The sequence below is a fragment of the Physeter macrocephalus genome, chromosome 5, assembly GCF_002837175.3.
Source record: "Physeter macrocephalus isolate SW-GA chromosome 5, ASM283717v5, whole genome shotgun sequence".
NCBI lineage: Eukaryota > Metazoa > Chordata > Mammalia > Artiodactyla > Physeteridae > Physeter > Physeter macrocephalus.
In genome coordinates, this window is record NC_041218.1 from 69,606,579 (window position 1) to 69,631,362 (window position 24,784).

The 24,784-nt window shown below is 35.7% G+C and overlaps 1 protein-coding gene across 6 annotated transcripts in view; it reads right to left on the bottom strand.

Annotated features, from left to right (window-relative positions):
• Window positions 1-24,784, bottom strand: part of DGKB (diacylglycerol kinase beta) — a 654,153-nt gene that overhangs the window by 528,165 nt on the left and 101,204 nt on the right. For 3 of the 6 annotated variants that reach the window (XM_024129263.1, XM_024129250.1, XM_024129241.1), the window contains exons 3-4: window positions 23,484-23,504; window positions 12,163-12,316 (exon numbers count right to left, since the gene is read on the bottom strand). In XM_024129263.1, coding sequence (XP_023985031.1) covers window positions 12,163-12,316; window positions 23,484-23,504 — 175 coding nt within the window. The remainder of the gene's footprint in view (window positions 1-12,162; window positions 12,317-23,483; window positions 23,505-24,784) is intronic. The other 3 variants (XM_024129270.1, XM_024129254.1, XM_024129247.1) reach the window with 1 other exon arrangement.

Sequence of the window (24,784 nt, forward strand, 5' to 3'; positions counted from 1 at the left end):
CATTTTGGCACTGATCCTTCACATGAGCATAACTTCCAGACTCGGAGAACACAGCCCTTGAATTATGGTTGGATAAACTATGACCTAACTCATCCTGCCTGATGAGCTAATCCTCTCTTCTATGTTCCCCGCTTATGGTACTGAAATGATTTAATCAGCTTGATTTAACTCTTCTATACAAAAACTCAGCATAAAACAAGAATAAAAAGCACGCATCATCACATTCATTTGGAAGAATGCCAAAAGGTATACATTTTCACATATATATGTTCACTTATGATCATTTGTATATATAAAATGAAGGTTATGGTATTTCATTATCAATTTTCATAATACTAAACACAAACATTTGGAAAATATGAGAATCATAATTTTCTGTTTGCCTTTCCTGTATGTAATGTACATATTGAATATGAACATTAATGTATAATTTCAACTTAATACTACTTTTGAACAAGAAACATGTTACTATACTAAAATTATTTTGTCTGACAAAATGAGTTGACTATTTGCCATTTTCTGTTCATGATATGTTGTAAACAAAAAGTTGTATCATGCATTGAATTGTGTCATAGTTTAACATTTAAAAGAATTTAAAGGTTATTTTAAAAAGAAATTATGGGCATATATGACAACACACAATGAAAAACTAATCAGTTTTTCCTTAAGTCCAATTTCAGCTAAATTTGAGAGGTAAAACATATACTTTTTGCAATGATTAATAGGGTACTTCAGAGAGAAAAATAATAAAATGTCAATGACCTTTTCCACAATTACTTGACAACAAAAAAATTATAGAGCTGGACCACTAAATCTTGACGTGTTGCATTGAAAAAGCTCATAGGTTTGTTCCTGCTCCTAACCCCATACCCTACATCAGCCCACTTTCTCTTAAGTGGTGAAAATGTTTCCTTATATTTTCACTTAATATTTTGAAAGCAGGCCCTAGGGCCTCAATCTGTCTTCATAGAGGTTGTTTTTACACCCTATTCTACCCTTTCAAAAAAATTTTTTTTTCCTGTCCCTAAACTTGGCTGTAGCTCTTGCCCAGTATTTATCTCCCTCTAGGAAAGTTAACTTCCCTGAAGAAAAGTCCTTCTCCTTTTAAGCAGTTTGTGCTAAGGCGTATACATGACACACATGAGACCATGCAAATGGCAAACAGGACATAGCAAGCCAGGTTTCTTGGCTGCAGCTCCTCAATGAAAATGAGATGGTAAATGGAATCCTACACTTCTCTTTAGCAGTAATAGCCTCTGAAGAAGAGGTTCAAAGGTCTCCTTCCCTTGGGACTTCCCTGGTGGTGCAGTGGTTAAGAATCCATCTGCCAATGCAGGGGACACGGGTTCGAGCCCTGGTCCGGGAAGATCCTACATGCCCCGGAGCAACTAAACCCATGTGCCACAATTACTGAGCCTGTGCTCTAGAGCCTGCGAGCCACAACTACTGAGCCTACGTGCTGCAAATACTTAAGCCCGCACGTCTAGATCCCATGCTCCACAACAAGAGAAGCCACTGCAATGAGAAGCCCGCGCACTGGAATGAAGAGTAGGCCCCGCTCGCCACAACTAGAGGAAGCCCCCGCACAGCAACGAAGACCCAACACAGCCATAAATAAATAAATAAATAAATTAATTAATTAATTAAAGAAAAAGTCTACTTCCCTTTAACAGAGGCCATTTTAATCCATCCAAGCATCAGTGAAACTCTCTCTTTAGAATTGGAACTGCACATGAAACTAGGTAAAACACAATGTGGTTTTTTTTTTTGCCTTAAGCGGTCAATATTTAGCTCTGAAGATCATGTGACTGACATCCAAATTTGCAGGTTCTCTGACTTGCCCAAGGCTATGCTTCTTTAAATATTTCCCCACAAAAGTGACCCGTATATACCTATACACGTATAATATATATTACAAGGTACAACAAAGTACAAAATAAAGTGAAAAATAGGCAAAGTAATTAGAGTCTATTATTTTATTAGGAATAATTATCTTGTACTTCGATGGCATTTTTCTGTTTTTATGATGATTATATATATGTATATAAACATATATATATAAACATTATTCTCTTCAAAGTTTTAACTACAAAAAGAGTTAGCGTTAGTGAAACTGAATATTGCCTATGATTATCATATTCTCCAAGCACACGATTTTCACTGTATTCCAATACAGACACTCCATTTCTTAAAACAGTGACCTAAAATGTTTTATTCTAATAGATACTTTTAATTCTAGTCTCAAGGTTCAATTGTTAGCAAATCAGTTTGGGGTACATGTTCAATTACTGCCTCTGCTCCAGTTTATTTTATTTTCAAACACTTGCATTCCAGATAATGAAAACGGTAGCGTTATCGCCACTGTTTCCCTTCATCTATTAAAATGAAATATTCAAAACTGTTATTATCATTATGAAATAATGACACGAATTAAAATTCTAAACTTATAAGGCAATAAAACACTCTGGTAATTTGGTTTTTCCATGTTTTTATACTGGTTCAATTTGCAGAAATTTAACAGGCTTATGAAGCAATTTGTCACATAGTGTAGTCACATATCATACTTCCAATATTCATATTAATAGTCATGATGAGTAGCACAGATAACCAAGAATAACAACAGTTACTTCATATTATCACACATTTCATGATTTTTAGACAACCTTCTATCTATGCTTGTCTTAAAATAATGAAATTTTTAAAAATAATTTTTTATGCTTACACAAACCTGAAGCAAGATGAGATAGACTGGATAAACTAGATTGTGATTCCTCATAAAATGAGGACAGGCAATGGATACAGTCCTTGACAAGAGACTAGGGTCAGCAAAATCCCTCTAAGAACATCATATGGGTTTCATCTTTTTGGCCACTGGCAAAAACCTGAAACAAGCAATTATAAGGAACAGGGCTTGAAGCAGGTCTTTGGGGGTGATGTTCTAGGAGCAGAACAAACTCTGCAAAGGAGCAAGGATAACATTCCTGGCTGTGTGCCAGCAACACTGACCCTGCAATTCCATTTGTGAGAGAAACCCATTGTAAAGCAATTATACTCCAATAAAGATGTTTAAAAATAAAAAAAAGGGTGGAAAATCAGAGAGTAAACTACTGATAGTCACATAGCAATCCCAGGAGTTAAGAGTTGAAGACAGGCCATCTAACTCCAAACTGTGAGCTCTTTTCAAAAGCAGTAGGGCTTCCCTGGTGGCGCAGTGGTTGAGAGTCCGCCTGCCGATGCAGGGGACATGGGTTCGTGCCCCGGTCCGGGAAGATCCCACATGCCGTGGAGCGGCTGGGCCCGTGAGCCATGGCCGCTGAGCCTGCGCATCCGGAGCCTGTGCTCCACAACGGGAGAGGCCGCAGCAGTGAGAGGCCCGCGTACCGCAAAACAAAAAACAAAACAAAAAAAAAGCAGTAAAAACGAGACTTGCTCTATCAGTCCTGTCCAGTAGAATATTCTTCAATGATAGAAACGTTCTATGTACGCATTGTTCAATATAGTGGTAGTAACCACATATGGTTGTTGAACACATGAAATGTGGCTGGCGTTTGACTGAAGAACTGAATTGTTTTAACTGATTGTTAACTAACTTAAATTTAGATTTCAAAGTTACGTTAGGCTGGTGGCAACCATAATGCAGGTGACACACTGTCTACAGGCAGAGAATCGGGAGTTGGTTGAATTACTCTGTTTCATGACTATACCTAAGCATGGGAATTAAGCCACCACATATGAAAAGAAGTCATGCTACCAAAAGTTCTATACTTGTCACATTAAAAAGAAATCCCAATAATACTCCTTAAATTTGGCTGTACTCTTGCAGGATGTATGACATCTTAGTGGAAAAAAAAAAAAACTATATTGAATTTGACCTTTATCCTGTGTTTGCAAACTAAAACACAGGAAAATGATCTGTTTAATTAATAATGGTAAAAGTTGGCATTCCTAAGGTACCTAATACATTACGTTTTTGAGTCCCACAATACCCAGTAAGATAGATATACTTCTTATCTCCATTTCGCATTCGAGAAAACAAAGACCAGTTGTGCATCCACAGTTCAAAAGGCAGCCTGATGTGGGATTTCGTGCTTTAAGTATAATTTTGTGGGGCTAGAGAGAGAAAAATAAAGCAGAGAAGTCTGTCTCCTGCCTCTCAATAAATGACCTTTTGTTTTAAGGGTCTGGTTTTCAAGACTCTTGAGAGTGCATACATTATTTCATAAACCTTTGGAAGGAAATTAGAAATCCTAGCCATGGCTGAGAGCTCTAAATTCATCTTTCATTCAGATCAGTCCTTGGGCCATCCACTTAATACATGTTTGTGAGAAGCCTGTGGATGTGCTTGCTTGCATGTGTAAACACGCAAACACGAAAATACATATTTACCAAATCTTTACATGCATTTTCTTATGGGAAATGGATTATGAATGATTTTTCTTTTTGCTTAACTGTGTTTTTTAATAGGTATACAACTAACATATCCTTTATAAACATAAATCTAAATAAATATTAAGGTCCTTTAATATTAGTCATGTAAAACCAGGTTCCAGGCATGTAAAACCAGGTTCCAGGCATTGGAGATAAAGTACTGAACAAAGCAGATGAAAAATCCCATTTTCATAGGGTTTTTGTTCTAGCAGATCAAAGCAAATGCTCGATACCATAGAACATTTTCTAGCTTGCTACTAAGTATTTTTAGAGCATAACACAAATTAAATAATATTATGATTGATTTGAGACTCTGTAAAGTACTAAATATCATATTGCCCTCATAAGGATCTCAAAAACTGTAAATAAGTATTTGTTAACATATTATGCAACAATCCTAAGATAACAGTATCATTTAATATGTAATTATTAAGATGCAATTCAAAATACAAAACCCCTTTATTTTGGGTCAATAAATTTAATAGTAAAGATGAACAGTTTGAAAACCAAAATTTTACTTAGCATATTCAGATAGAAGAATAAAGAAACCTATATAATCAAGTTCAGTATATTCAAACCCATTTAATAATTAAAGAGGAGATTTGGGAGAAACTTTTCTTTTACCGATAGTAATTTTATCATCAATGGGGCCTTGAAGTTACAGAGTTGTCTCTGGTTTCAGGGAAGGATTTTTAGGGCTTTCAGGGTTTCAGGATAAAAAATTTATTGGAGTAAAATAATTTGTAGATTACTACTACTAATAATAACGATTAAAAGTCTGAATTTGGTACTACAGAGGCATAAAAAATGTAATGGCTGACAGACATAAATGCTTATTGGCCAATGGATAGAAATTCTTGTATCTTTATTTCTAGGGCATTTGTATGTAGGTATATAAGCTGCACAGACTATAATCGTTATTATCAGTAAAGCATATCAACAGCGAAAAAAGCACAAATATATTTGAAATGCCCTACTGTGTGCCAAGAATCTCCACATCTCATAGTTACATAAGTCTTGTACTCTGTTCAGTTTGTTTTTTTTGGGACCTGGCCTGCCCTTTTTTGCATGGTGGAAACTGAAGTAGCTTATTAGACACAAAAGGCCTATAAAGCTACTTTACACTACACACACACACACACACACACACACACACACACACACACACACACACAAATTTTTACTATCCTTAAGACAGTACTGATAAGAGTAATACTTTCTTCTCAGCACAGTTAATGAAGTGTGTCTTCTGGCAAGAACACTCAGTAAGGTCATTTGGCAAAAGAACATTTTCCCAAAGGTTTAAGTACTTCATTTTCATTGCACAATTTTCTGTTCTTAACTTGATTAAGTTCCTTATGGACAAAAAGGCATTGTTTCTCCTTTTCTGTCTAAAAAAGGCCATTGTGGTATGACTCTCTGGTTGTACAGACAACATGAAAAGAGCTAAATACCATTACTGATATTGTAGCTTCACAGCACAAATTCACTAACCATTGCCACATCAAATAAGCAATGAGAGGGGCCCCAAGATAAAGTACCTGAAGTTTTTCAGAGACAGTTTTTATTATTCTCAATCTTAAATATCTTTGGAACTTTTTTATATCTTTAGCCTCATCTGCCTTCATGATAGCTTCCACACCACTGACAGTGTAATTATTTTCTGGCTTACATCCTTTTCATGGCTCTCCAATTTCTTCTGGATAAAATTCAAAACATAGCATGACGGACAACACTCTCCACCATGGGGTCCTGGCTACCCACCTCATCTCTCCTCCAGTCATGTCATCTGTCCAGGCCAACTGAGTCAAGGCACAGCCCCAGATCTCTCAGGACTCCCCAAAAGTCTACCTTCCTCCGCTCTCTGAAGGCAGTCAGGACTCTAATCCTTCCAGGATTGCTCCCCCAACTCTACCTCCAGGCTGTGCCCAATACTTCCAAGGTCATGACTACTATCTACTCTGGGACCATCAAAAATGACCTCCTTATGACCCTCATCCCATTTTTAGTCAGTCATGAGAAACCTAGGCCTTTCAGTCATCCTCAGCCTTGACCCGCACTTTCTATCTGATTCATTTTTGCCAACAGCATTCATTCCATTTGACGTGCCATAAATTTTTATTTTTAGTAGTCTTTCTCTCACCACTAGAATGTAAATGACTATGGGAGGGGTAGCTCTATTTTGCTCACTGATATACTCCCAGTAATTTGAATAGTATCTGGCACATTGTAAGTGATCAATACCTATTTTTGAATGCATAAATATTGAATGTCTTAAAGTTTGTGCACCGTCCTTTGATGGGACATGATTTTAATATTTCAACAGAAATTGTATATGTTGCTTTCTCTTCTTGGAACTCCCTTCTAATCCACTCCCTCCCACCCCTCCCCCTACCTCTACCTGGATAATTTCAATTTATGGTTAAAATCTCAGTCACATGCTCCTGACACATAGAGCACAGCACTTATTTTATTGTAATATAACTGATCACCTATCTGTTTTTTTCCCTGCCTCTAAAGGATCCTCACCTTTCTTGTGGAATTCCTGGCACATAATGTGTTTTTAAAAATGAATGGCTGGATGCACACATTAAGGAAATAAAAAAACGAATAATTAAACGGTACGACTGGTCAATTCACTACATGATCTGATTTAAACGGTGCTAGGAAAATCTTCTCTTTGTGTGCTATAAAACAACTAATAAGAAATAACAAAAACTCTTACACTGACCTAGGGCTAATAAAGGATGTTTCCTATTATAAAGTCAATGTTTTGGACACTGGGGAGCCCAAAGGAATATACAGTATGAGTGTCTGAACCAGTTAATAAATCACATTGCATTCTCTTCTAATTGCCATATTCTTAGAGAAAGTAATTGTTATTAATAACTGCTGTTAATTGCTATCCTATACAAAAGGAAAGACAATTTAGATGAAGAGGGGCACGAACCCGTATCCCCTGCATCGGCAGGCGGACTCCCAACCACTGCACCACCAGGGAAGCCCAAGCACAGCAGGTTTTAAGTCACAGCAAACAGTTGGATATGAAAGGAATCTGGGTGCATGGGGCAAGGAGACAGAGAATGAGGGCGGTAGGTAGACTCTGTAAGCTGCATGGCATGGGCTTAATGCTATAGAACTCAGATTTCCTCATCTTCTTAACTGCACTGCCCAGGCCCTGGAGTCTCTGTAAGGTCACTTCAGGAGGAGGTGTCTCCAGAGGCAGGGGGAAGGCAGAGTGACTAGGACTCCCTGTACTCCGACCTCTCCTTCACCACCCTCAAAGCAAAGTAACTCTGCTTTAATCGGCTTTAAATATCAAGGATTTATGTTTACTTGGGAAATAAAGGTTTGAAAAACATTCCACAAGGTGATGGTGAAAATCTGCACTTGAGAACCCACGAATAATATCATCAGGCTTCTGTGTTAGAAAGAACATTTTGCAGATGGGAGGGCAGGGCCTGGCTGGGAGTCATGCTAATTGATAGTCTAGGACACAAACAATGATGTATCAAACTGACACTGGCAGAATGTTTGAGAAGAAGTTACAACGAGTAATAGACAGCATTTTGTGATTAACTAAACCTAAGTAGTGAGGCAGTGAAGGGTAGGAAGGGTCCAAGATTTTAGAGTAGGGAAATTGATAAATACTCAGGTTCCTTTCAACCAGAAAGAAGACAGGAATAGAAGCAGATTTGGGTAGAATATAATTATTTGATTTTCCAATCCACTTAGTTTGATTCCTTATGGAACACTCACTCAGATGAAGGGCTCCATCTGGAATATAGTAATATGTATTCTCTGTGAACTGAAGAAACCGTTTTGGGTTGTGTGGGAAACAATTGAGCATTTTATTTTAGACAGCACCTGTTTTTTTGTATGATGTGAAAAAAAAAAGTCATCTGTTGAGAGTGAGGGGGAAAGATATGAATAAACTAAAGGAGGTTTAAAAAGTTTAACCTGATTGATCTAGGAGAGAGTATCAAGAATAAATACTTTTCAGAATAGATCTTTTTAAAAGCTGAAGAGGTGTTAAGGCCATGTTAATACTGGGTGTTAGGAATGTGTAGTGGCAACAACCTGCATGCATATTTATGAGATTTCTCCCTGGTTATGCTCAGCGTGCAAATAGCAGGGACTGAAATATGGGATCATAATAGTGATCCATGGTTGAGGGTTTGTGAACCACTTGCGGAAAAAAAAAAAAAAGGATTCCAAATAATTAAACATTTCTGTAAAGATAATAGTTCAAGTGATAGATTCTAGGGATGAAGGTAAGATCAGAAATTGGTCATTGGACTAGCAAAGAGGTTTAGGATTAGGGATTTGGGATTTACAATGAAGCAGAAGGGGTTATAAGAAAACTGGAAAGATGGTATATTGGCGATATATTTAAAAACTAAAAGTCCAACATGGGAACAGCAGAATTAATCATCTTATATTTAAATAGGGGATAAGAGGCACTTAACGGAAACAAATGTTCCAAAACAATACATCATCCACTACATGAAATACCAGATGGATCATTAGGTTCCACAAAACACAACTACATACACACTCACAACTTTTATACCTATTTATAATTATTTTTAAATGTTTTATTCTATAAAAACTAAATGCTTTACTTTTACCAAATATGTGATCATTGTTCATTAACAAGAATAACATTTTTTCCTTTTAAAAAGTTTGTCTTCTTATTGAGAAGCCTTTATTGTTCAGTTGATATGCAGAATCAAGAATGGCTACCATATTCCTGATGGTAATATGGTAATGAAATATGTGAACTCTCAGAGCAGATAAACAAAGCAAATTATATAGCACCTCTTTATTCAAAATTAATTTGTGATTTTTTCAACCACAAATACATCTTGCATAGATAACTTAGATTATTGCAAAGCAAGTTTCTAGGAATAAAAATCTATTTATCTTTCAGTTTCAGAGTCAAGGCTACCCCAGGCCTTGAAAATTTTATTACTGCCCAGGGTTCCTTATTTCCCAGAAAAAAAAAAAACACTATCAAAGGTAATTCTGAAAATACACAGGATGAGAAACAGTCCTACAAAGGACACTATGCACCTATGTCTTAAAAGGTGGAGGCCACGCTATGAAAAAGGCATCACAGTTTAATTTATTATTGCTGCATGAGGGTTACACAGCCTATCTTACAATTCCTTTCAAGTAGGTCTATGCAGGATGTGTGATTGTCCCAAAAGAAGTACAAGCTGTTATTCCTTATTTTTTTTCCCATTTTGAAACATGGTTTGAACTCTACTCCTTGTAAATTTGGTATCTTCTATGTAGTACTTACTATGTGCTATCTGAAGAAAAGAGGGTTTGAGGTTTGAATTTCTTATAAAACTACCAAAGTAATTAGATTGTCTCTTTCCTCCAAGTATGACACAATTAGTCTGAGTCTGTTGACTCAGAGAGACAACATATCAAAAAATGTTCCCCCTTCTTTCTCAAAGAAGACAGTATTTGTCTTCTCAAAGAAGACAGTGTTTCCCGAGGACAGTATTGCTTCATGTAAATTTAAACAAGGGACAACTTTGTTATTTCTAAGGAATATGCAATCCATTTATAGCATGAAATGGAGAACACAGAAGTTTTAATTTCTAGATCCAAGTAAGAACCTGTCTCATATAAAAATTTTCAGCCCAGAACACTTGTAAGCTCTGAAACCACACTTTAGGACAAAATAAACGGAACTCATTCAGAGAAAACAGCAAGAGTGGGGAGTCCTCTCAGTTCATGGTATAAGGGGAATTATTTCAGGAATAAAAGTATTTGATGGGTAGTTAAAGGTTATAAGCATATTAATTGTTCTATATTTTGAAGGGATCAAAATATAGCATACGGAAGGTGTACATCTGTTTTAAAAAGCTTGAACCAACATGTGATTGCTCGAGGAAAAATATTTTACTTCATTAACAGAAAGGGAAGCAGCACAACACAAAGCTTAATAGTGTGGACGCTTCATCAGATTGCCCAAGTTTTGTTTATGGCTCAGTCACCTATTTCTTAATTACATGTTTTAAGCTTTTTATTTATTAGAGTGCTAATTAGTAAAATTCTCCTCACCTCTTTACCCACACTTCGATATTCTATGTTGTGATGCTAGGACGGGAAGTCTCGACCAGTGGCTCCCATAGGGTACTTAATCCCCTCTCAGGGGATCTGTAAGGTCAAAATGCTATCAGTGATGATTCTGAGCTATCATTTGCTTTTTTCATTCTCATTCTCTCATGGGTGTACAGTGGACTTTTCAAGGGGCTACCTGACAAGATATGGCAACACAGCAGCGGATGTGGTTATTCAGCTGTCTTCTATGAAGTTGGATGTTAGTCATTTGCAACAGTGTGAAATAATGTCAATCTTCTCACTAATTTTTTTTTGTTTTTGAAAATCGTCATTTTTCATAAAGATGTTATTTTTGTCAACATCTGAGGGGACGATCATTGTAATTTCTAGAATGTGTCATCTTTAATATGGTAAATAGAAATAAATATCACCCATATAAACAAGAGCATTTGGGGGTCCTCAATAATTTTCAAGAGCCTAAAAGAGTCCTGAGATCAAAGAGTTTGGGAAACACTGCTGTAGACTACATTTCTCCACTGCCAGATGGAAACCTGTTGGGTTCACAGGGGGTACTAGAGAGACAAGAGAAGGGAGGAAGGAGAAGGGACTAGTTCCTGCTGGTCTGCCTGCACTTATCTGTTAGATCTCTCCAGCATCTCACCGTCCCAGCACCTGGTTCCAGTAGCAAGGCGCTCTAGTCTCCAGCTTACTGCCACACCAAGAAGGCGCAGTGAGCTCCCGCGATTCAGTCCTGCACAGACCATGGTGATGCTGTAAGAGGACTGACTTCCAGGGCTGAACACTCTTCACTGAGCTCCTGCGCTATCAGAGCCAGTCAGGAAGGATCCCCTCCCCAGGAGTCTGACAGCGAGACCTGCCAGGCAACACCCACCCCGCAACTCTGCCTCCCAGCTCCAAGAGGTCCTCCTTCCAAGCTTCTGGGTTTTGATGACTCCAACCCAGGGGAGGCATCTCCTTCCTATGGTTCTACCTCGGTGTGTCTCAGTGTTCATCTTCACTTTTTCAACTCTCCAACACTGTTTAACCTGTTTCCTATTGCACATTTTCTAAAGTAATACAGTGAGATTTCTATTTTCCTGACTGTGTGGAGAGTGATACAATTAGTGACAGGTAGTAATGCATTAGACATCTCTAAAAAGCTACACCTAATGAGAGAACCAACCATCTCTATGGTGACAAACTGAATTAAGTATCTAAGAGAAAAATCTAAACTCTGTTCTGAGCTTACAGATCTAAAAATGTGAAAGTATATTGGTAATTTGAACAAGTGATATTAAATACTATGTTTTTACATAACTGCCTTGTGACTACATATATTTATATATATATATAAACATACATATATATATATATTCCAGTCATTTAAAAGAGCACTTTCCTATATTTGATGGAAGTAGCTCTTAAAATTATTACCTAAATATACACTTCTAAGACATTGAAATGACAAGTGATGAATAATGATAAAGTATATTTTCTCTAATGTTTAGTTGCACAGTCTTAGTATGAAAGGATAAATCCTGCAATAAAGGTAATTTTTAAACAAATCATCTCATCTTATAGAGAACTTATAATGATTCTTCCCTTTGAGGTTTTCGCATTACATACACTTTTAAAGTAAATAATTAAACTTACCACCTGAGAGGAGAGCAGGCTTACTTTTTACCATTGGACTAGAATGAGGAAACTTGTTGCTAAATGACATGAAAAGGTGTGTTGTGAAATCATCAGGAAGCTCGGCTTCCAGGAATGTCTTCATAAATAGCTTGAAACCTTCAAAATCTATTGTCTGAAAAAAAAATTAAACATATATTTTAAGATTCAGCCAACGTTAAGATTTTGTGCTATGCTCAAAATCATTAGTAGGAGACATGACCTCAAACATTCTTAAATCCAAGTCTACAAAAGGAAGGTAACTATTTGAGAACTGAATTGGGCAGTCAGTCCTAGGTTGACACTGGTGATTAGATTTGTATGTCTTACCTGCAATAATGGAGCAGGAAAAGCAGGAGCTTTTCACTCAGACATCTCTATTTCCACAGTATCTATGTGGCCTTAAAAATTTTACTCTTTGAAACTTAATTTCCTCCTCTGTAAATTGAATATAATATTCCCAATCCCATAAAGTTGTTATGATGATTAAATCAGACAATTATGTGAAGATGCCAATGCAGAATCATGAACACAGCATGAATACTCAGAAAGAAAGGTATTTCTCTCATCTCCTTTCTTTGTCTCTAATGGTGAATATTGTTTTCGACAATTGGAGAAAGTGGTTGACATGAAAGTTTCACCCTAACACCAAGACGAATGGATATAAAATTCTAAAGTGAAATTCTAAATCTTCCTATGCAGATTTTCAAAGAAATCTACTTCAAGATCCATGCCCACTCTTACTCATTGCAGGACTATAAAAGCGTCGACATTTACATGCAAAGAACCATTGCTACTTTGAGAATCTCCATGTCCACTTGGGGAAATGGTGATGGGAGCCACCTTCTGTCCTCAAGTTAATGAGAGGATTTCACAGGAGCTACTAGGAGAGCTTGCTTTCTCTAAGTAGATGAGGACAGTGGGCCAGGATCTGACTCCTGCCTGGGAAACTGAGGACAAGGATACAGGTACTTGGGACAAAGATAAGAAAATGGTATTGTACTGGGCTTGGCCAACCCTCCTTGTGACTGCAGGGACAATGACGCATAAATCTTGCCTGGGAAATAGCTGTAGACCTCAGGGAAGAGAAGGCCCCTGGAGCTGTGTTGGATACTATCCAGTAGGCCATTTGAAGGGGCTAGGAAACCTACAGAGAAGAAACTGAGATAAAGCCACATCTATCCACATCAAGAGACTGCAAGGGCTACAGGCCTCATAGGAAGCCCTTGAAGGGCATTATTACCCAGTTTTACGTAACAGAGATGAAACTAAAAATAAGGAAAAAATAAAACTTGGCAGATTAATGCTAATTTTTTACAGAATCCTGGCAGAGGAGAATAAAATTAATTCCATAAACTGATATTTTGGATACAAAAAGTCTATTTTTCCTATGTAAAAATATTGGGATAAGGTGGTAGAGAACAACCAATTTTATTATTGTACTGTTTTGAACAAACCTAAAAGGGAATCAGACATACAGGGGTATCATTACGAGAAAGTAAATTTTTGCAGATTAGATCGCATGCCCTTTTAAGTATATGTACTGTGTATGCTTTTGTACCTAACGTAACCTCGAGCTAATACAAAACAAAACCAAAAACTTCACTTTACTTATTAATGGTTCCAAGACTCTGTCTACAACTTAACCTGACATTTTTGGTTAAACTTAACTTAGTCTTGCTTTGCTTATGAATTCTCAGAAGGGCACGTCAGATGTTTATATTGGTGGCGGTAAAAAGACTTCATTTCTTTCCATGTTTAATGAATCACCTCCACCACAGAATATTGTAAATTCTACTAGTGGACTGAACCACAAAACTAAAAACTGTGAATAATATGAATATATAAAGAATAGCATCAATTAGCAGAAGTATTTTCAAAAAGCAATGTGCCACAATGAATGAAGCCAAGGTTTCAAAATACACAGATGAGGCCAGCAGCCAGACTAGTATATCCAAATAAGTTGCCTTGAGCAGGGCACCTATTCTTACTAATAGGATTCCTCAGGATGGCCTATCAAAAGAGAAGTAATCCACATTCAGCTGGATGAGTGACCAACACTTGTCAATAATCTTCAACATGTAAGAAGGTCTATGGGGAACGCAGGAGTTAATTTTATATGCAAAGTTATAGGAAATTTGTATGGTAAACATTCACAAGCATTGTGATTAAAATCAAAGTTACTTATAGTTGCTCTTCTTCCTGTACCCTTTTGTAGTCAGCACTGTGTTTGGAAACATAACAGATGACAGAGCATGGTTTTGAAGTCAGACTACCTAGATCAACTCTCAGATCCAACACTTTACAACTGTGTGACAGTGGGCAATTTATTAAGTTCTCTGTGCCTCAAATTCTTCATCTATAATACCAACCTCTTGATTTGTTAGAGAGAATTCCAAATCGTATTTGACGAATGAGCCTTAAAACCATATTAACTTAAATGTTTCCATTTGCATTTAACAAATCATTACATGGTTCATTGTTTTTTGGTGGGTGTTTTTTTAAATTGTTGTTGTTTACTTGTTTTTCATTTGTTTTTGTTTTGTTTTTTGAGAAACCAGGTAATAAAATGTGAACAAAAGACTATAATTGCTGAAATTTTTTTCTCTGAATCTTCCTTTACAATAAGATTATATTTTAAAACAATTATTTCAAGCCAAGGGTTTGACGTGGTAACACAGGAAAACAACAACAACCAACCAAACAGCCAACAAAAACAAAAACAAGGACTTCAGAATAAAACGATTTTGTTTCATATTCCAATACCTCCACTCACCACCTGAGCGATTTGGGGCAAGAAACGTATCTGCTCTTTTTAAGGAAAAATCTGTCACATCCCAAGTGTGATAACCCACGTAGGACCTCCTTGAAATCGGTGCTTGTGATTTAATGATGAAAACCAGAAAAACAGCCAACCAAAAGGAAGAAGTGAACTTAATGTATGACATCCCTCTTAATAAGGAATACATTTCTCCTTGGTCCTTCTTTTTTCAGATCTCAGGAAAACTTTCTGAATTTTCTCCAGTGTTGTAGCTCTCCCTTGCTCAGCAATCAAAAAATAGTTTAGTTTTATTATCTGACATCTCTACACCTTAATTTCCTCCATATAAGATCAACTGTTCAGTATTGCTGCCGAAACGTAATAATAAATTGATGTAAAGCACTTAACACACCCTTGGACACATAGGATGTAAAAGAAATAAAATATTTTTTTTAAAAAAGGAATAAGTAAAAAGAAGCACTTGTTTGAGGTTAGATAGGTTTTTTCATTATCTTAATTTGCCTACCTCTTTATTGGTCCAGGAAACTAGAATTTCATTGCATTTTTCCAAATCTAACCATCTGTTTTTTGGGTCTTAGATATTCTGCTGTAATTTTTCTGTGTCAGGCAACATTGGCAAATTACTGCCTTCAGAAAGCAAGCCTTTAAAAATAGATTATCTTACTTTAAAAAAAAAAAAACTTATCAGAGACATAAGAATAGAATAAAGATTTCCCTAGTTCTTAAATGATTTCCATGAGATGATGTCATCCTATTTAAGACTGAAGTTTTACTGATGATGTCAACTTTTTCCTCCAACTTCTTTACATTATTGGTGGCAGCAAACTTCCTTTCTCTTACATTTCCTGTCATCACACACAGCTTACAATGCTGCAAAACGCAAACTTCTTCAGAGCCAAAAGGCAGCTTGCTTCAGTGTTTCAGATTCACTGAGGAATTAATCTTCAATGCCCTTCCTGGTTAACCCATTTCTTTCTTATTAGCAAAAGATTTTCCAATCTTTTCTAAAATTCTATGTTGTCCAAAGTACCAAACATTTCTGTAAGTGGATAATGTCCTCAATCTATACATTTTCCTTATCTCATGATTTAGCAGAATATCTTGAAATTTAAGTATCTTATTTTCTACTGCTATCATCTAGCAGCATTAGCATCGGTTTTTGAAGACTGTGACCTTTAAATAGAATGAGATCACTTATATGCATAGCAATAGAAACACTAATGAAAAAAGTAGGGTCAGGCAATTGAATGAGTGTTCAAAAATCGAACTGGCTGTAAGCTCAAAGACAGATACACCAAATAATGTTTAAAATTTTGAAAACTGCTTTTTCATTTTTTTTTCCTGAAGGAACAGGCACAGACTATTTAGGGAGATAACACAGAGAATCGTAAAGAATACAAACTTGGGAAGCTGCTCAGATGTTGTTGCCAAGTTGGCACAAATCCAAAAACACATTTCTATATGCCTTTCATTACTATATCTGACCATCTGGTTTCTTGGTGTTTAAATCCCTGCTAATACTAAAGAAATAACTCTAGTATTCATCCAAAGTGAATGAAAATAAATGTCGTCATTCTATCATTACTTTAATTTATTTTGGCAGTCTTGGGATGAAGATTTTCTCATATTCAGCAAATGTTCATCATGCATACATCCACTTTGTACTGGGATCTGTTCTCGGTGGTGTGGTAAAGATGTTACTGATACATGCAAAACTCCTTCCACCAGGAAGCTTATCTTCTAATGAAGGGAATAAGAAAAAAACCAAAATAAACAGGATAAATGTACAGTGTCTGAAGGCATTAAATGTTGTCTAAAAAAATAAAGAAGGAAAGGTTTATATATGGGAGAGGGGTGCTTACAGTTTTAAATCTGATGACTAGGAAATGAGAATCAGTTCTTTGAATAAAGATTTAAATGAGATGAGGGAGAAAGCTTCGTACATATTTGGAGAAAGAACATTCCAGATCAAACAGGTGGTGCGAATATCCTGAGGTATTAAGATGGTCCTCTTTTAGAGGATTTGCTGTAGGAGCTAGTGTGGAGGAGCAGGAGTCCAGAGCAGGACTGAGGGAGGACTAGAGTCATCGAGAGGAAGTAAAAGATAGGATCTTTGGTGGTGTGTGGATGGGGGCTGATCCTGTAACATATACTAGACAGTCAATAAAGCATTACGGTTTTAAGGTAGAGTGAGAGGAACAGTTACTGGAGGGATTGCAGCAGGAGATCACATGATCTAACACATTTTAACAGGATCATATGACCATAATAGGATCCTAAGACTCTTTTATATAATAGGATCATTTTATATAATAGGATCTTATAATTTTTATATCACACAAAAGATAGTAAAATTTTCACATTTTCTAACAAACTTGTATACACAGCTGATTAATAAGTGATCTTTAAAAGAAAAAAGGAATCATTGAACTATTATAGATTAAGGTACTAGCTAAAACCATTAACAAAGAAATGACTTTAATTCATTTACCAGCAAGTATGGACTGAGTACCTGCTATGTGTACAATACTGTTGGCTACTGGGCAAAAGAACTCTGATCAAATGAGGTAGGCAGTAACTTAAATTACAGGCTTTCTTTCACCATTTCCATTTCAATTCTGCTGTCTAATTTATATCATTAACTAATTATATTAAATTGAACATTGATGTAAAGGTCATTGAACCAAAGCATATAAATTAATATGTAGCATGGCTAACTTCCTGAGATTTCAAATACATATTTTTTATATTAAAATACTTTCAGAAGAAAAATGTGCACTTTAAATGTCTCATTGTTTATGCTTATTTTGTATTGCAACTTATTGTTCATTACTACAAATTTCAGAGAGCTCCTTGATAGTGTCCTAAAACTGCCATGGAGAAACTCCCGTTAAAGAGTGAAAGTAAAAGTGTGAATTTCACACTGGATTTTTAAAGCTTGGTTTTGGCAAATGAAATTATTTTTACTACCTCAGAGGTGCATAATTTATTAGTTGTACTTGTCTTTACCTAAAACTAACATTTATTAAGTCTCAGAAAAGAGAAAATTAGAAACATATTTTTCAGTAAGACGATAAATGGCAAGAATAACAAACAATGCTACTCCAAGTTATTTTAGTAATTATGAAATACAAATAATGGATTGGAAGAATTTTAAGCAGATTATTTTTATCGTGATTTTCAGTACATCTTGTGATCAAGCGTCTGTATCCAACTACATTTTGTACTTAGCAGGTATCCACTTTCACGGAGTAGGACGTTATCTTGCCTATGTTTCGGTGCTGTCACTAGAACTGCTGTGAGCTGTTACTGAGGCACACACCAAATGCTCTAAAAGTTATTTCTCCTCAAAAAATAAAACTCAATAAAGATTTTGGGAACAACTATGCATATATAATTTTCATTAATAACGTCAGTTTTTAATGATTGCTTACTTGCATCTTTACTTTGAAAGAAAATTTCCAAAGGGAGTTCTCTTAATGAAGGCAGGCAGAAATACAAGTATCTCTTCTTCCCTGCTAGACTATAAGATCCAACACAACACTGCATCACATAGTGCTTAAAATAGTGTCTTTTACATTGTAAGTCCTCCTTATATATTTGAAATATGGACACTGGAATAGCAAAAAAAGAAAAAAAATAGCACAATTTCACTCAATTACCTCTTTGTAGGAAATCTAGCAACAAAGAAAATTGATTCAGGTAGGATGGTAAGGATTTGTGGAATAGAATAAATAGAAAAGCTTCTGAGCAGGAATATACTGTTTCACTTAATAAATCTCAAATGAGATTATTTTAAAGTATAATAGCATATGGCTATATATTTAACATTGTAGCAGATTAAAATAAAATAAACAAAACTAATGATAACAAAATAACCAAAAATTTGGAATGGTTTCAAATATATACCATCCTATAAATTCTATTCTTTCTAATCCATCAAGGCCCAAATATACCAGGGTTATTATTGGGAGAAATATCAAGATGGGAAGGTGTAGAAGACAGACTAGGAAATACTCAGCCCGCATGTGAGAGTGGGGGATTGACATTTTACAACTGGGTAAAGGCTTAAGAATTCAGGGCTTAAGAATTCCCTGAGTTGAAGCATTTTGTCAGCAATTTGAAAATATATTTAATAGTTTGACACTTTTTGATAGCAAAGATCAACTTGACCATTTCTATTTCTCCCACAGATCCAGTTACAATATCCAGTATATAATATACATTCAATAAATGCATTTGGGATGCAACCCAATTATTTTTGTTCCAAGTGCTTCTCTCACTTTCTGTATATTTATCTCTCACCAGTGCATGCTTTTATGCCAAACTCTTTCTTAAAGCCTCCAATATCTCCTTTTAATCTTCATAGCTAGTGATACACTCTATTATCCATAAGTGGAAAAATATAATTAGGTGTTTGCTTAGTATGTTTGTTGCATATAATGGAAACTCTCTAAATGTTATTGTGTTCCAGGAACTGCACTAAGTATTAATATGTTATGTGTATGCTATACTTCAATACTCACGATAACCCCTTAAGTAAATGCTACTATCACTCCTATTTTATAGACAGAAAGCTGAGGCTCAGAAAAGTCAAGCAAATTGCCCAAAGCCAAAAGCTCCTAGTTAGTGCCAAGGACCTAAATATTTCTGACTTCAAAGGCTACTATGTTATAGTTAATCAAAGTATAATTCTATAGACAGATTTTGATTTTTCAATATTCATACCTAGTACAACTGGTTTACCACCATCAAATGTATTGACTAGTGTATCAACAAACTAGCCATTAGAGAAAAAAGAAAAATAAAATAAAGTATAAGAATAAAAAGCAATGGCATAACTATCTCTACTCAGTTCCACAATCTTGAAAACTGAGTTGACTAACTCTTTTTGACATACTAAGTGTAACCTATTACTTTTGACCATATATCTGCAATGTGTTCTAACTCTGCCCCCAGCCTCTATTACAATTCCAACTGCCCTTCCAGTTTTCATCATTTGATTGGACTGCTTCAATAACTCATACCTGGTCTTCTCTTTAACTCAAGCCTGTTGTTCACATTGGCTTTAGAAGTATTTTCCTAAGTGGAAAATTTAACTCTTTGATCTTAGGAATATCATTCATGATTTCCTGTACCTATTTTAAAAAACCCCTTAAAATCCTTAGACACTCTAGGCCTTTCTACACAAATCTCTAGATTTATTTTCCCCTAATATCCTTAAATGTATTTCTGCTCAAAAAAACTATTCCTGTTGATGAAAACACACAAACAAAAACAACATACGAACCTTAAGATAAGTTTTAGTTGTAGCAAGCACCTAAAGAGTTTGCTCTACTTGTCCCTGAAGAAGTGAAAAAGATCACCTGAAGATTCCAGCATCACTTTTTCTCTAACCTGATTTTTAACTCATATAAATTATTTAATAAATGTTATGAAAGAAATGAAAGAGCAACCTACACAGAATGTTTAAATACTGCATATCAAAGTTAGCTGTTATGATTAAACTCAGGAGAGCTACTAGTTTATTTTTCAAATTATTTAACCTTGTTTTTAAAACTCATCTGTAGAGAAAGCAATTGGAAGCAATTAGTATAATTGTATTTTATATACCCTAAATATTTACCTATTGTTAAATTTCTGTATATTTATTACAGAACATTAAGGGAGAAATGGATCAACTGTGACATATCAACTGTAACAGATATCACCTAGCCACTTGAAGCAGTCAAATCATTAATCCAAGCTTTCAATTTAGGATTGATGTAGCAGATGGTCCGTTCTCAAATTCTAGATGTTTTCATAGATATAAAATAGTTTGTTTTTTTTTGTAAATGTTGAGATTGGATCCTCAGTGCAATTAAAAGAAACCTGCAAGAAGTTATTCAACTTGATTTGTTTAATTATGACATAACTAATTAATCCCACAAGTATCCATGCAAATATTTCCTCAAATTGTTGGATGTGGTTCCATTCTATGCAAGAGCAATTCTCTGAGTATCAAGGCATAAAAACTGAAGCAACATGGAGAAAAAAAGTTACTATGTATTTCAACAATAAGTAATACACAGTCAAAATTGGGTTAATAACAATTGTAGTAGGCATTTTATTCTTCAATTTGCTGGTACGTTTTCAAAACTGTGTTCTGGTTGTAGTAGCTTTGATAAGAGGAGGAAGATGACAAATTGTGCTGATAGTAACAGGGAAGAGAAGCAGAAACACTGGTTAACATGTTACATCCATTTCTTGCTAACTAATTGTCCTGGCATTTATGCAGTTGTGAGAGGTGGAGCAAATACAACAGACACCATAACTACTGCCAGGACAGCACTCTGGATTGCAACCAGGCCTGATAGGGGAAGCAAATCAAATGTCATGTTCTCCACACATACCTCACGGTAGAAGGAAATTAATTTAGTGTTGGGAAAGACATCAGAGTGACAGCGTTATATTTACTACTTTATAGATGAGGAAAGTGAGGCTCTGAGAAAATCAAGGTTACAGGATTGGTTGGGGTGTGTCTCAGAGAGTCTCCCTTTCACCTTTCATAAATTTTCCAGAACTGTCATATGAAATCATGTTGCTCCTTACAGCGTGATCCACAGCCACTGCCTCAAAACATCAATGGAACACCTGGCAGACAGAAACTTAAGTATTTTGCATATACTTTAGAATTTAACTCTTTTAACAACTCAGTAGAGCCAACACTCTCTTCATTTTATAGGTGAACAAACTCAGGCTAGGAGAGATGAAGTAACTTTTCCAAGACCTGCTCATATGTGGCAGATATGGATTTGAACTCAGTTCAGTTGGAAACCTAAGACCATGTTTTCTCTGTTATACTTTCCAGATGCTTTCTTTAATGGCAAAGGTTGAATTTGGTTCTGGAAGTACAATTATAGCTTACAATACAAGGGTGTTTATATCATTGCTAATAATTATAATAGTGTCAATATCCTTGTTAAAGACATTTAAAATATACATTAGGCAGCAGCACTACAAAATGTAGGTTCTGAAATCCCAGGTTTCTTCTTAAGGGGTTGAAGCAACTCACTTGTCTGAATAACACAAACCCAGTACAGAGTAATGAGTACAAAGATAGAGTACGCCCAGGGAGCTATGAAAATTTAACTCAGCCTTAGTCCAAGAATCATCTACTGACAGGAAATGTAAAAAGAAAACCCTACACTCACAGAACACTGATAAACAAAGAACACACATAGAGTAATAAGTATGCATGCCCTTATTCTTTTTCCTTTTGGCTACCCTCAGCTTTCCGCATTCTTTCTACTCTGTAACTGAAATTGCTTCCCTACTAAACAACTGCATATGGAGCAAAGGCTGAGCCAGGAAAAGGAAGGAAGAAGCTCATTCTACTGACCCCAAGAAAAGACGCTCATTTGCCACCAGTTTTCAAACACCCTGGAGCAGGGATGAAGGTTGTGCAGAATGGTGTGTTTGTTGAGTAAGGTGTTCAACAAATGTCCTTAAAAAACTAGGGCCTGCTTAATAAAAGCAACTGTTTACTCTGAGGAGTTGCCTCCTAACAACATAAAGCTCATGTAGACTGTCTTTGGGGGAGCTAGTAGGTTTCCACAGAGGTCAGGGATGAGATCAGGGAAAGGCTATCCTGTGAAAGGGGCTGGTAAAAAATCATCACCGTCAATGAGTTGCCATTTCAGTTGTGCTTCATCCTAGGAGACTGTAGTATGTAGGACCAGTGTCTAAGTCAGTCAAGATCATTCTGATGTAATCAATTGTACTGGGACATGTTGGGGATGAAACTGCAGTGCTTGTTGTCATTGAAACAACAGGGAAACTTGTGAATAAGAAGCAACTAGTACGTATCCAGTATTGTCCAAGGGAGACAATGTTATGGTTTTAGACAGCTCATGCATTTTAGTAAGATATATTCCCAGTAGGATATAAACATCCATTGAGAGAACTCAAAAATGTGTTGTAATTCTAGGTATCCAACAGAACTATGGACCTAAAACTTCCTTGACAAAATGGACTTTACTAGGAGAGAGTGGGTGAAACAACAGATGGATTGCTCTTTTTCCCAGGAGGGCTAAAATCAAGAGCTTTTCACTCATATGTTCTTCACAGATTCTAACAGCACTGTAGACCAATTAAAAAGTCCTTATCCATCTCATTTAAAAGCAATTATTAAATCTCTCACTGTAAAATAATAATTTAAGACTTTCATTAAATAGATCATTTTACCAGAGCCTGATTATATTTTGGTGAAATTAGAAAATTAAGTTCAAGAGTCTACAAAACTGAAGCCTGCACTCTGGACCCTTTCTGATTCTACTGAGGTATCAGCTCCTCCATTTGAGTCTTTAATTTAAACAAATATCAGTCACTTATAACTTTATAAGTATTACAGTTAATATTGTATATTATATGAATCTTATTGGTACAGAAGTATAGCTCAGTGATGTGGATAAAAAATTCATAGCTCACATCAGAATAAAGAAAGAAAAGACAGATTTTAATAGAAAAGAAAATGTCTTACTTGTTTAAGAACGTCTTGTTTCTGCGCATGCAAGGAAAGAAAGAATACATGCGTTAAGGTAAGATAATTTATACTTATCATCTCATATTGCTGATAATTTAACTAAAAAGTCAAGTTTACAGATTGATTTTAAAGCATACCCTAGATCCATGGGTCTAAAAATGTGGTTCCAAAATAGCAGCTTCAGCATCAGCTGGGAAACTGATAAAAATAGAAAATTTTGAGCCCCATTCCAGAAACTAAGGTGAGGAGGCAACAACCTCTGTTTTAAGAAGACCCCCCCCAGGTGATTCTGATGCCAGCTAAAATTTGAGAATCATTGAATTAATCAACCTTAGAATGTAATAAGCAAACAGTTCTAATTGACATGAGATAAATATAATGAATAACACATACAGTATAATTAAAACCTTCCAGAGAAGAATGTGAAAATATAACAGTATATATAAAGATACATTCGATTATATTTATTCCCCACTCCTATTTCCTTCTATTAGAATAACATACTTAGCCTCTCTCCATCCCTTTAAAGAGAAATATCTTTCCATACATAAGCCACTGCTTAATTTCTTCCCATCTCTTTAGATGTCGATGAAATAATTTGGTGTGGAATTTGGAATCCAGGGAAAAAATATTTATATATGCAATGCCAAACTGATTCTTTCTCACAGTATAAAATTCTATGACTCTCATGAATCAGTTATATCTGAGATGTTCTGAGTGTGTTTTACTAGGAACCTTCTCACTAGGACTGGATGGCCACTACAATCTACCTGTAATCATACTCTTTATATTGTCCACATAAGATTAGGTAGAAACTAATAGGCATCTCTTACCTTGTTGGGCATGAGTCAGTAATAATTATGTGCAATGGAACATGCTATGCTCATTACAGAAGCAATGTAATGCTTGCAATGACATGCAATGTCATTCAATGCATGTGAAATACCTTTCCCTTCCCCTTATCCTTCTCATCTCCTCAGGTCTTCCGTCTCATTCTAATGGCCTAGCCAATTAAGTGAAGAGAAAATGTCTTAGACTGGGATCCCAGACAACCAGATTTTAACTACGGTTATTGTCACAAAACTAGATGGTTAATCTTGGGAAAGTCATTTTACTTTTCTTAAGATGAGTTTCTTTACTTAAAAACTTTATAATCATATTTGTTTGGTTATCTCAACACCTTTCTCAAGTTTTTATTCTTAAAGAATCTTTAAAGCCATTGTTTAAATTTATATTTTATGATTCTGTCATTTATTTCCTCATAGGAATTTAAAATAAATGAGTCATCCATATATTAC